Consider the following 12,176-nt stretch of genomic DNA (forward strand, 5'->3'; position numbering starts at 1 on the left):
AAACTTGTAACGCGCTCAGCTTACCCAGGGGCATCCCGGCGCAACAGACCAAAAGGAGAGACTACACTAATCACTACTGTGGAAACAGATGGGTCTTAAGAAGTTTCCTAAATGGTAGGATCTTAGGCTCTGAGCGAATCTTGAGGGGCAAGGAGTTCCAAAGAGTCGCCACCTGCACAGAGAAACGCCTGCCCCCAGAGCGAGCTCTCCTTACCCTCGCTGACTGCAGCAGATGTTTTTGGTCCGAGCGCAAAAGGCGTGGGGGCTTATAAGGTCAGGCCATGTTCGCAAGAATGGGGGGACCTTTGCCATGCAGAATTTTGTGGGCCGTGCCTAGCGCTTTAAATTTCACCCGCTCCTTCACAGGGAGCCAGTGAAGCGTTTTGAGGGCCGGGGCGGCAGACTGCCTTCTGGGAACATCCATAAGGACTCTCGCAGCTGCATTTTGCACCTGTTGGAGAATTTTAAAGGTCGCTTCGGGAGCACCGAGAAACAGCGCATTTCCATAGTCAAGCCTCGATAGGATTAAACCACGTATCAAAAGCTTCTTTGCTGGATCAGGAAGCAGTGGTAACACCTTTCGGGCTGACCTCAGCAGACCGAAGCAAACCCCCGCGGTCTTCCTGGCGTGGGTCCTAAAGGAAAGATCTTCCTCCAACCATACTCCCAAGGACTTGATCTCCTTCTTGGGAGATGGTGGATCACCAAGAGACCGGGGCCAACAGCTGGCAATAATGGAGGGACTGGAATTACCCAGGAGCATCAGCTCGGTTTTTCCTCCATTAAGCTTTAGGGCAGAGTTAGACATCCAACGATAAACATTGGCAAGGCAGTCGTGTAACACCTCAGGTTGTTCCGCCAACTGGGTGAGGCCCACCACTAACTGAGTATCATCAGCGTAGCTGATGATCTTTACCCCTGAAGGGGCAACCACTCTTTCAAGTGGAGTCATGTATATATTAAATAAGGTAGGGCTCAGTGATGAGCCCTGTGGGACTCCACATTGAAGAGGGAATAGGGCAGACTGCTCTGCTCCTTCCCAGACTTGGTAGAAACGGTTGGAGAGAAAAGATCCCAACCATTCCAAGGCCGTCCCTGAGACACCTACCTCTGACAGACGTTGGAGGAGCACCTGATGACTCACGGTGTCAAAGGCAGCACTCAAGTCCAGGAGGATCACTGCCACTGACCCTCCTGTATCTAGAGTGCTCCTTGCTTCCTCCACTACTGCCAGCAAGGCTGGCCGGGCCGGAAACCAGTCTGGGAGTCTCCCAACAGGTGGTTGGACTCTAGGTGGTGAGAAAGCTGACGGTTAGCCAGCTTCTCTGCAACTTTTGAGAACCCAGGCAAAAGTGAAATTGGCCTGAAGTTGGCCAAGTTGGATGGATCCAATCCTGGTTTCTTCAATAAGGCTTTTACCACTGCCTTTTTCCATCTCTGGGGCACTGTGCTGTGAGAGAATGAGAGATTCATGAGGTCGGTAAGCGGGGTTGACAAGGTGTTAGCCACAAGCTTAAGGTATTTTATGGGCACTGGGTCACTCGGAGATCCACTCTTCATCTCTAACAAGACTTTTATGACCTCCGCTTCTGAGAAGGGACCAAAGGCGGCTAGCTCCGTCAAGCATTTTATTGGACTAGCAGCCAGCTCAGTAATTTGAGGGATAGCGGGCAAGGAGGATAGTATTTTCTCTATTTTAGAATGGAAGAAGCTAGCCAATTCCTCACATTTTTCTTTAGGCTTATCGTGCACGACTGGGGGGACGGGGGCTTTCAGAAGTTCCTTAAAAATTTTGAGCGATTCTCCAGAGGAATTACTTGCCCTCTCAATCCTGTCGCTAAAAAAATTCCTTTTAGCATCCTTTAGTGCACTTTTATATTTCCTCATCTCTCTTTTATAGTTGGCCCGGCTTTCTTCCGTCTGCTCTCTCCTCCAGGCACGTTCAAGCCTTTTACAAGAGCTTCTGAAACTCCTAAGTTCGGGGGTGTACCAGGGGGCAGAGCCGATTCTTCTCTCCCTGACGAGCCTCCTTTTTTTAGGAATCAGTGAGTCCAGAGAGTTAGTAAGCCATTCGCCCAAATGCTGATTAGCGATATTGGAATCATCTGCAGGGTAAGGACGAGTTCTAGCTAGCTCTTCCGCCCACCTGTCCACCGGTAGCTTCGACCAAAGTCGTTCTACCGAATGTTGTCTAGGTGCGGGGTCTCTCCGGTTTCCCAGCAGCCAACTAAACGGAATGAGATGGTGATCCGTCCAGGGGAGAGCCAACATCTGGAGAGCTTGCAGATTTGCAGAATTGGCCAGAACCACATCAAGCTGATGACCTCTATTATGGGTAACTCCCACATTAGCAAGATGTAGGTCCAATGCGCCAAGCGAGCTTAATAAATCTCTTGCTACTACATCATTGGGGTCATCAAAATGAAGGTTAAAGTCCCCAAGAATAACAAAGTTGGACGAGGCAGCGGCTAGTGGGATAACAGCCTCAATAAGAGAGTCTACGAAATTCCCCAGCGTAGCGGGAGGCCTATACACAAGGAGGCCGGAGATGGAGACAGTAGAGGATATGCAAAGGGAAAATTGACAACTTTCAGAGTTGTTAATGCCGCAGTCTACTGCTTTGCATACAAATATGTCTCTATACACAATGGCCAGTCCACCCCCTCTCCCCTCCGGCCTATCCAAATGAAAAAAGAGGTAACCCGGAGGGAGAGCGTTGACAATATCGGGACCGGAACACGTGGTCAGCCACGTTTCCGTCAGGAACAAGGCATCCAAACTATGGTCCAGGAGGAGGGAGTGAATTTCCATAGCGTGACAAGGCAGTGATCTGCAATTGAGCAGAGCCATAGTGAGAGACTCATAGTTATTACAAATATTATACGGGCGACATCCAAGACAATGTTTGAATGCAGTGCCCTCTGCCCAATAGTAACCGCAATTGGGATGTTTTGGCGCGCGTATCGAGAGCAGAAAGTCCCGTGAATACCTGTAGGAGGTGGCCAAAGGACTGGAAGGATTGAGCAGAGAGGCGCGCCCTGTGCCCGTCTGGGCCCGGACGGGCACAGACGGGCTTGACTCTGGCGAAACTCCGGCGACAATCCGGCGATGACGCTGCGTGATGACGCTGCGCGTCAGCATGGCTGGCTTTATGTTCGCCGAGCGCGTGGACACTAGAGCGCTAACCGCGCCGCCTACAATGTCCCCCCTCCCAAGATGGCCGCCAAACGAGACAGTGGGCAGGGACCCGCTAAAACGCGGTGAATTGACCAAAATTAGAGTGGGGGTAAGGTGGCAGCAATGCGGGTATGCGAGAGACCCTAATTAAAAGCAGGGAAAAACGAGTAACTAAAGAAAAAAAGAATGGACAAAAACGGGAACGGTTAAAAAACGATTTAAATTCGGATGCCAGCAGCAGAATAGCAGTAGGTGCAGAGCTTTCCTAGCGTTTGTGGTCAGAGATGTTAAGGGTGCTCACCTGTGAGTTGCCTGGCTTTATGCTCGCCGAGCGCGTGGACACTAGAGCGCTAACCGCGCCGCCTACAATGTCCCCCCTCCCAAGATGGCCGCCAAACGAGACAGTGGGCAGGGACCCGCTAAAACACGGTGAATTGACCAAAATTAGAGTGGGGGTTAGGTGGCAGCAATGCGGGTATGCGAGAGACCCTAATTAAAAGCAGGGAAAAACGAGTAACTAAAGAAAAAAAGAATGGACAAAAACGGGAACGGTTAAAAAACGATTTAAATTCGGATGCCAGCAGCAGAATAGCAGTAGGTGCAGAGCTTTCCTAGCGTTTGTGGTCAGAGATGTTACCAATATCAATCTTTACAATATATACATTTTCTCACTCGGAGTTCCTACTCCCTGTCTTCTTCCTTTCCTCTTCCACTGCCCCTTATAATCTTTGTGGATCTGGGATACTCTTGCCCAATAGCTCTCAAACTCCTCACATAGTTTTCACGCTACATTCGCCCCTACTAATAGAGTTCTACCTAATTATGCTTCTAGTGGCTGCAAATATCTCCATTTTAGCATCTGGATATCTTGCCTGGAAGTTGGTTGTTTCCTACTAAGGCTACTCATGTATCTATTTCCACAATCCTATATTGTATAATCTCTTGGGATGTTCTGCCTCTGTTTGCATCACTGATCCTCTGTAATATCGGTCTGTCTGTACGTGTTTTCTTATTAAAACCAATAAAACTTCTAGAACAAAATGAGAATTTATCGAATAGACTGTATGATGTTCAGTTTTCAATGCGCCATTCTTGGTGGAGGAATATAGCTACCTTTCAGAGATTTGTTATAGTTATCCATTTGACATGTCTTGATAGATGAAATTAATGTAACTTGCTTTCTGTCTTCCCAGTACAAGCAGTGGTGCATGGCCATGGACCAGGGGAAGATCCCCTCTGAAATCAAAGCCCTTCTCACTGGAGAGGAGCAGAACAAGGTGCACCTTAGCTCCACCAAGCAGACCAGGGCTGTCAAGGCGGAGGCCAATGGAAACCGTTGCTGTAAGTGTCTTTTCATTTCTCCTCTCTGACACTGCAGGAACACATTTACAGCTTTGCTGTTAACCTCTGGGATTTATTTTACCACATTTGGCATTTTAATTATTGAATTGAATAATAGTCCCTTACCAGGATCCCTTCGGAATTACCAGACAACTATGCTATTACTGTTCTTATAAAACCGCAGCATACGCAGATGATATTCTGATTGTTACTGAGGACAAGGCGATTCCAAGCATCACCAAGATTATCCATGAGTTTCCTAGGGTTTTTGGGTACCCTTTAATAAGGGCAAAACTGAGGTCTTCCCTTTCAACCCCATATGGTTCTCTTCACACTTGGGCGACTCTGGTGTTAAGAGGTAGCCCAAACATCCTGAATAATGACAGTCCCCGACCAGTTTCACATTACATCTTCAAGAATTCAATTTAAAATACTAAATGTCTTGGGAAAAATAAAACTTTAGAGTTAATCATATGCCATCCAACAGTTAAGATAAAGATAAACACTAAAAACATGGATGTTCTAACCGTCATATTGTTATAAGTTTCCAGTAGTGTGCTGCCAAGGCGCCAAGAGATCCCTCTGGGGATGATTTGTTGCCCAATACAAGTCCTAATAATAAAATAATTACTCTACTTGTACACTAATTTAGTTCTTCACTATCAAAGCTGTTCAAAAAGCATCAGCTCAAAAAATCACCATCCAAAGAACGTTTGGGCATTTAGCCCCTGCCTGAAAAGAATTGCATTGTTTCCTTTCCCTTCCCTTCCTGAATCCACTTAGATGTTTGTTGCATGATCTGTAAAGCAGTTCACTTGATCAATCTGTCAGTCGTGCCTTTAAACTCAATTCAGCAGAAAGCACACTTCTTGATAGGCCAGAAATCCTGAAGAGTCACAGAGAAGATGCATGCCAATAGGCTTTGTTGGCTTATTTACAGAGACTCCCAAACAACTTATCGCTGCAACTCAGACTTGCTCCTGATGTTATGCAATGAAGTCATGATTTTGAAACACATCTCTTTAGCAATCTTCCTACTATTCTCGATTAACTCCTTACACCTGACCATGATACTATGTTGTTCCTTTATTTGTATGCATTTATTGTCCTATGTGTTTCTATCCTCACATGTTGTTTAAGTGTTGTGCTGCTCTGTACGGAGCTTCAAAACCTTCTGAGGCTATGTCCATGCTTTATAAATGTCGCGGTTAAAAAAAAAAAAAAAGAAACCATCTACCTTTTAAGTAATAAAATCCCTGTAAGATTTCAACAATGTTTGCTTTATTTTCATCTTACTTTCCTAGTGGTATGTTTTACTAGATCACTTGCAAACACTGCCTGGTAGATTCCCTTCGGCCCTTAGTTAGGCAAGTCCAGTTGCATACAAACTTACCAGTTCGAGCTAGAGAAAAAGGCTGGCTGTGACTTGACCCACACAGCTTACGCAGTTTACACGAAGACAATCCTTATTGGACAACTATTGGATCCTGCCTCAGACTGTCGGGAATGTATGTTAAGGGGACATTCTTTTAATAGCAGACAGCTGGTACCTTAGAATTTTGAGGGAGTTAGTGTTACTGATCCCATGTATTTCACTCATGTCTTTGCTCTTTTGAATTGGGTCATTTGAGTCTACCGGCTCTGGGTTTGTATTTCAGACGTTGGTAAATTGATTGATAGCCGGGGCTGGAGGCTCAGTGGATAAATGCGTCCACTGCAGGGGCTTGTGTTTGACCTCATGGTCACAGGTTCAAATCCAGGTGGGTCCACTCATCCATCTGTGGCCGATACAATGAGTACCATTGAGTCCGGTAACAAGAAACATCTGTTATTCAGTGCCAAGATACCTACGGGTGAACTTGCGCTTTACAAATATACATGTTATGTTATTTTAAAGCAAGACCTGTCAGAACGTTTCACTCTGAACCATCATTATGTTACCTTCAGCCTTTGTTGTTCCATGTCATACATACATTTATTGTTACTTATTCGCTAAGGCAGAGGCTCTGTGAAAGTAAATAGGAGAATTAGGAATAACTCTTCCACCTACATCTCTGAAGTTCGACTATGATTGTTTTCTATGCCAGGTATGACCAACTCCGTTTGGCAAACTCTTTTTGGCATCCACGATAATACATATTGCTGGTTATCCTTTCTTTTAATTATTCATTTAGAATGAATATCTTTCTAATATCATCAAATATGTCTCTTTCCTACAGAAAGCTTGATCAGTAAGTTTTCCACCCATGTGGCAATTGTAGCGATTACTTTGGCACTTACATTTTTCAGTGTGATGATGGTATACAAAGAATAGAAAACACGAAATAAATTTTAAAAAAAAGAGATTCTGTGCTGCCTTTGTCTGCTTTTGGTTTGCGTCTAAAGTAACAATTGTCTTTTATTATTGTTATGTGCGACAGAGAATTTCTGAGTGCTGTAGAGAGTTACTTACTGAGTCATACATGTTTTTATAAAAGAGCCCAGCATACATATTTGATACATGTGAGCTAGTGGCTAGGTCGCTGGCGGTGAATTCTGGAAACCTAGGTTCTATGCTAGACTTTGGCACTTGTTCTATGATTTGGGCAAATGAGATGCAAATGTGAAATAAACTTATTCTTTAATTCCGGTTTGGGCGAGCTCAAACTTTAGATCTGCATATGCTCCCACCTGAAAAAATATTCTAGTTTGCCCCACTGGTATATTTGCATCAAACCTTTTACAAACTGGCGAGGGCACAGTCCACATTAAAAAATCATTTATTTGGTACTACGAAAAGCCCAACATGTGTTTTGCGATGTTCATCAGTGCCATCTAGTATATTATACTTGGGTTTGAATATGCGCTACTACTTGCTTCTCAAAAGTCAGTATGATTTGCCAATGTTTGTGTGCTCCTGGGGCAGCGTCTTCATTCTCGACGTCCTAAAACCAAATAAATTGCTGCACTTCCTGCAAGAAATGTGTCCCCCTGGGCACTACTATTGTCCTTCAAATAGGCTCTTCCAGTAGATAATGAAGGTAAACAAATTATTTCTGAATGAATGTAAATCTTTGTATTTTATTCATACATTATATAATTTAATTCCATGCTTTTTGTATAGCTCATAGTATAGGGACTGTCATCCAATACATTTTGGGTATCGTTACCCTTCATCAGGGATTAGTCCTACATACAACACAAATATCATCAGGGACTATACACATAGTCATCAATGTGATACATATCATAGCTTAATGGTGACCCATGCAAAAATGGTGAGCTATTGGTGTTTTCGATTGAATTTAAATGGTCAAAAGTATAAAAATGAGAAAATGATTGTTTATAGTAACAGCTGGTCGAAAGAATAGCTGTTAAGATTTTTCGTTTTGTTGATGGCAGTGACATTGCATACGTTATGGTGCTGGATTAGTTAGTTGGAATCTAAAACATCAACAAACAGCTGACAAAGCATTCCCAGGAAATGAACGAAAGAAAAATACGTAAATTCCGTCGTGACACAGTAGACTATAAACTCGGAGAAGTTTACAGTTGGGCAGAAGTCTACGCTAGACGAAGGCAGAATAAATCACATTCTCAACTGACAGTGACACCACTAGAAGACCACCAAGGATCACCACTCCATCTACAATTGAACCTACACAAACTCAAACTCAAACAACAATACAAGCTCATACATCAGGAGAACCTTTTTTAAAGGAAGGCCACCTAGAAAAAGGAGACCCAGGAGGAGTCAAAGGGAACCCCAAACACGAGAAGCACCATGGGAAGGAAGAAAGACAAAGGCAAAAAGCCAACAACAACATGTTTGGTTATCAACATATCAGATCAACAATTCAGTGACATTGAACTACAAACACTACAAAAAGGAACATCATATGTCTATACTAACAATACTAACCATTTGGAGCTTGAAGTGAGCCTTTTCAAACTGATGCGAAAATTACAATTACAACATTATTTTGAAAACCTAGTAATACCACAGACCAACATGGAACCTGACCAACTAAGAGGGTTATCGCCCCCAAGCACATACATGGCACCAACAGCCTCAAGTCTTAGATACGTTTGAAAGTCTAGTAAAACAAGATTTAACAAAATTGAACCTTACCAACAAGGAAACCAGAACAAATCTCACACAAAAAGAGTTTGGCATCATAAAAAAACATTGTTAATAACTCTAAAATAACATGCCAAAAAGCCGACAAAGGAGGAGCCCTAGTCATAATGAACACAGCCGATTATGAAACACAAGTGAACAAACATCTTACAGATGAAACAACGTATATCCAAATGGATATGAATCCCACAGAATCCTTCCACACTACTTTGAAAGATCTCATCAATCATGCCTATGACAGCGGTGTAATCAACAACAGAACAAAAACATTTTTAATTCAAGAATATCCTAAGAGCCCAACCATTTACATCGTACCAAAGATACACAAAGACCCTATCCATCTACCTTTCAGACCCCTAGTGTCAACCAAAGGAAGCATACACAAACCCATCGGGCTATTTATAGATCGATACCTACAGCCTATGGTGTTCAAAATGCAAACATTTGTAAAGGACACAACAGACTTCCTCAAAAAACTACAAAATATCACAATTGACACATATGAAACCATTCTAATGTGCACCGTAGATGTGAAGTCATTATATACTTCAATACCTCACAAACTAGGAATAGAAGCAGTAGAACAAGAACTCCTGCACTCGGATCTGAACATGGAAACACAAGTTTTTCTCATGGAATTACTGCAATTCACCTTGTTCCAAAGCTATTTCACATGGAAAAACCAATGGTTCTTACAAACTACAGGTACTTCCTGTGCAATTGTCCCGCACCGGCGTGCGCCAATTTTTTTCATGGATAAATTTGAGCAAGACAACCTTTTTAACCAAGGACCCCTGGATCAAATAAAGTAAATTATTTTGGCGTTACATAGATGACATTTTCATTGTATGGAATGGCCCAAAATCTATACTAACTGAAGCATTGGATAAACTCAATCACATAAACAACAGAATACAATTTACATATGATGTACAAAGAGAACAAATAACATGCTTGGACGTCCAAATTACTTTTAACAACAACCCATTCAAAACTGACATATACAGAAAACCAACTGATCGAAACAACACACTGCATTATGCAAGTTTCCACCAAGAGTCATTGAAACAACATTTACCCTAGTTTGCAAATGTTGCGAGTCAAACGCATTGTATCTAATCCACAAACAGCAGTCATAAGGCTACAAGAAATGACAGATCGCTTCATACAAAGAGGTTACCCAAACAAATTACTAGAGGAAGCCAAATACAGATGCCAACTCAAAAATAGAAATGACCTATTACAAAAATTAACATTCACCAGAAAGAATCTCATAGTGATGGTGCCTAATTTTCCACAGCAAGTCAAACAAGCATTGGAAATGCAATAGGTCTCGGATTTATTTGAGTTAGAGCTAATGGCATTGTCAATGGCAATGTCTTTTAGCCATGTGTTATGGAGTGTATGCATGTGGTGTGTAGTGGAATTATGTGGGTTGGATTGGAATTGTAGCAATGGTGACATGCTGCGCTTTAGATGAATATGTTTAAAAGTAAAGTGCACCATACTGCGATTGCTACAATAGTTTATTGTGGATGCGTTAACAATTGATGTGTGCACTGATGGCTGGTGGTGTGTGTGCCTGTAGAAATTGTTCACTGATGGCTGGTGGTGTGTGTGCTTGGTGGAAGCGTGCACTGCCGGCTGGAGGTGTGTGTGCCTGGTGGAAGCGTGCACTGACGGCTGTTGGTGTGTGTGCCTGGTAAAAGCGTGCACAGACGGCTGGTGGTGTGTGTGCCTGGGGAAAGCGTGCACTGACGGCTGGTGGTGAGTGCGCCTGGTGAAAGCAAGCACTGACGGCTGGTGGTGTTTGTGCCCGGTGAAAGCGTGCACTGATGGCTGGTGGTGTTGGTGCCTGGTGAAAGCGTGCACTGACGGCTGGTGGTGTGTGTGTGTGGTTGCGTGTGTGGTGGTGAGTGTGTGGTGGTGAGTGTGTGGTGGTGAGTGTGTGGTGGTGAGTGTGTGGTGGTGAGTGTGTGGTGGTGAGAGAGTGGTGTGTGTGTGTGTGGTGTGTGTGTGGTGTGTGTGTGGTGTGTATGTGGTGTGTATGTGGTGTGTGTGTGGTGTGTGTGTGTGTATGTGGTGTGTGTGTGATGTGTGTGTGGTCTTATGTATGTGTGTGTGGTGGACTTAGTTCAAGTGTTCGTACCCTGCACACTCACACACTGCCCCTACACACTCACACACTGCTCACCCTGCACACTCACACACTGTTCACCCTGCACACTCACACACTGTTCACCCTGCACACTCACACACTGCAGTCACTGTCACTCTGCAGTCACTGTCACTCTGCAGTCACTCTGCAGTCACTCTGCAGTCACTCTGCAGTCACTCTGCAGTCACTCTGCAGTCAGTCACTCTGCAGTCACACTCTCTGCAGTCACTCTGCAGTCACACTCACTCTGCAGTCACACTCACTCTGCAGTCACTCTGCAGTCACACTCACTCTGCAGTCACTCTGCAGTCACACTCACTCTGCAGTCACTCTGCAGTCACACTCACTCTGCAGTCACTCTGCAGTCGCACTCACTCTGCACTCACTCTACACTCACTCTGCACTCACTCTGCACTCACTCTGCACTCGCAGTCACTCTGCACTTACTCTGCACCTGCACTCACTCTGCACCTGCACTCACTCTGCACCTGCACTCACTCTGCACCTGCACTCACTCTGCACTCACTCTGCACTCACTCTGCACTCACTCTGCACTCACTCTGCACTCACTCTGCACTCACTCTGCACTCACTCTGCACTCACTCTGCACTCACTCTGCACTCACTATGCACTCACTATGCACTCACTATGCACTCTGCACTCACTCTGCACTCACTCTGCACTCACTCTGCACTCACTCTGCACTCACTCTGCACTCACTCTGCACTCACTCTGCACTCACTCTGCACTCACTCTGCACTCACTCTGCACTCACTCTGCACTCACTCTGCACTCACTATGCACTCTGCACTCACTATGCACTCTGCACTCACTATGCACTCTGCACTCTGCACTCACTCTCACTCTCACTCTGCACTCACACTCACTCTCACTCTGCACTCACACTCACTCTGCACTCACACTCACTCTGCACACTGTTCACCCTGCACTCTCACACACTGTTCACCCTGCACACACACACTGCAGTCACTGTCACTCTGCAGTCACTCTGTAGTCACTGTCACTCTGCAGTCACTCTGTAGTCACTGTCACTCTGCAGTCACTCTGCACTCTGCACTCACTCTGCACTCTGCACTCACACTCACTCTCACTCTGCACTCACACTCACTCTGCACACTGTTCACCCTGCACTCTCACACACTGTTCACCCTGCACACACACACTGCGGTCACTGTCACTCTGCAGTCACTCTGCAGTCACTGTCACTCTGAAGTCACCCTGCAGTCACTCTGCAGTCACTGTCACTCTGCAGTCACTCTGCAGTCACTGTCACTCTGCAGTCACTCTGCAGTCACTCTGCAGTGACACTCACTCTGCAATCACTCTGCAGTCACACTCAATCTGCAGTCACTCTGCAGT

General features: G+C 44.9%; 1 protein-coding gene across 2 annotated transcripts in view; it reads left to right on the plus strand.

Moving 5' to 3' along the window:
• Positions 1–12,176, plus strand: part of CREBL2 (cAMP responsive element binding protein like 2) — a 383,473-nt gene that overhangs the window by 266,437 nt on the left and 104,860 nt on the right. For both annotated transcript variants that reach the window (XM_078673549.1, XM_078673555.1), the window contains exon 3: positions 4,371–4,518. In XM_078673549.1, coding sequence (XP_078529675.1) covers positions 4,371–4,518 — 148 coding nt within the window. The remainder of the gene's footprint in view (positions 1–4,370; positions 4,519–12,176) is intronic.

Source organism: Lissotriton helveticus, chromosome 1_1 (assembly GCF_964261635.1).
Source record: "Lissotriton helveticus chromosome 1_1, aLisHel1.1, whole genome shotgun sequence".
NCBI classification, from domain to species: Eukaryota; Metazoa; Chordata; class Amphibia; order Caudata; family Salamandridae; genus Lissotriton; species Lissotriton helveticus.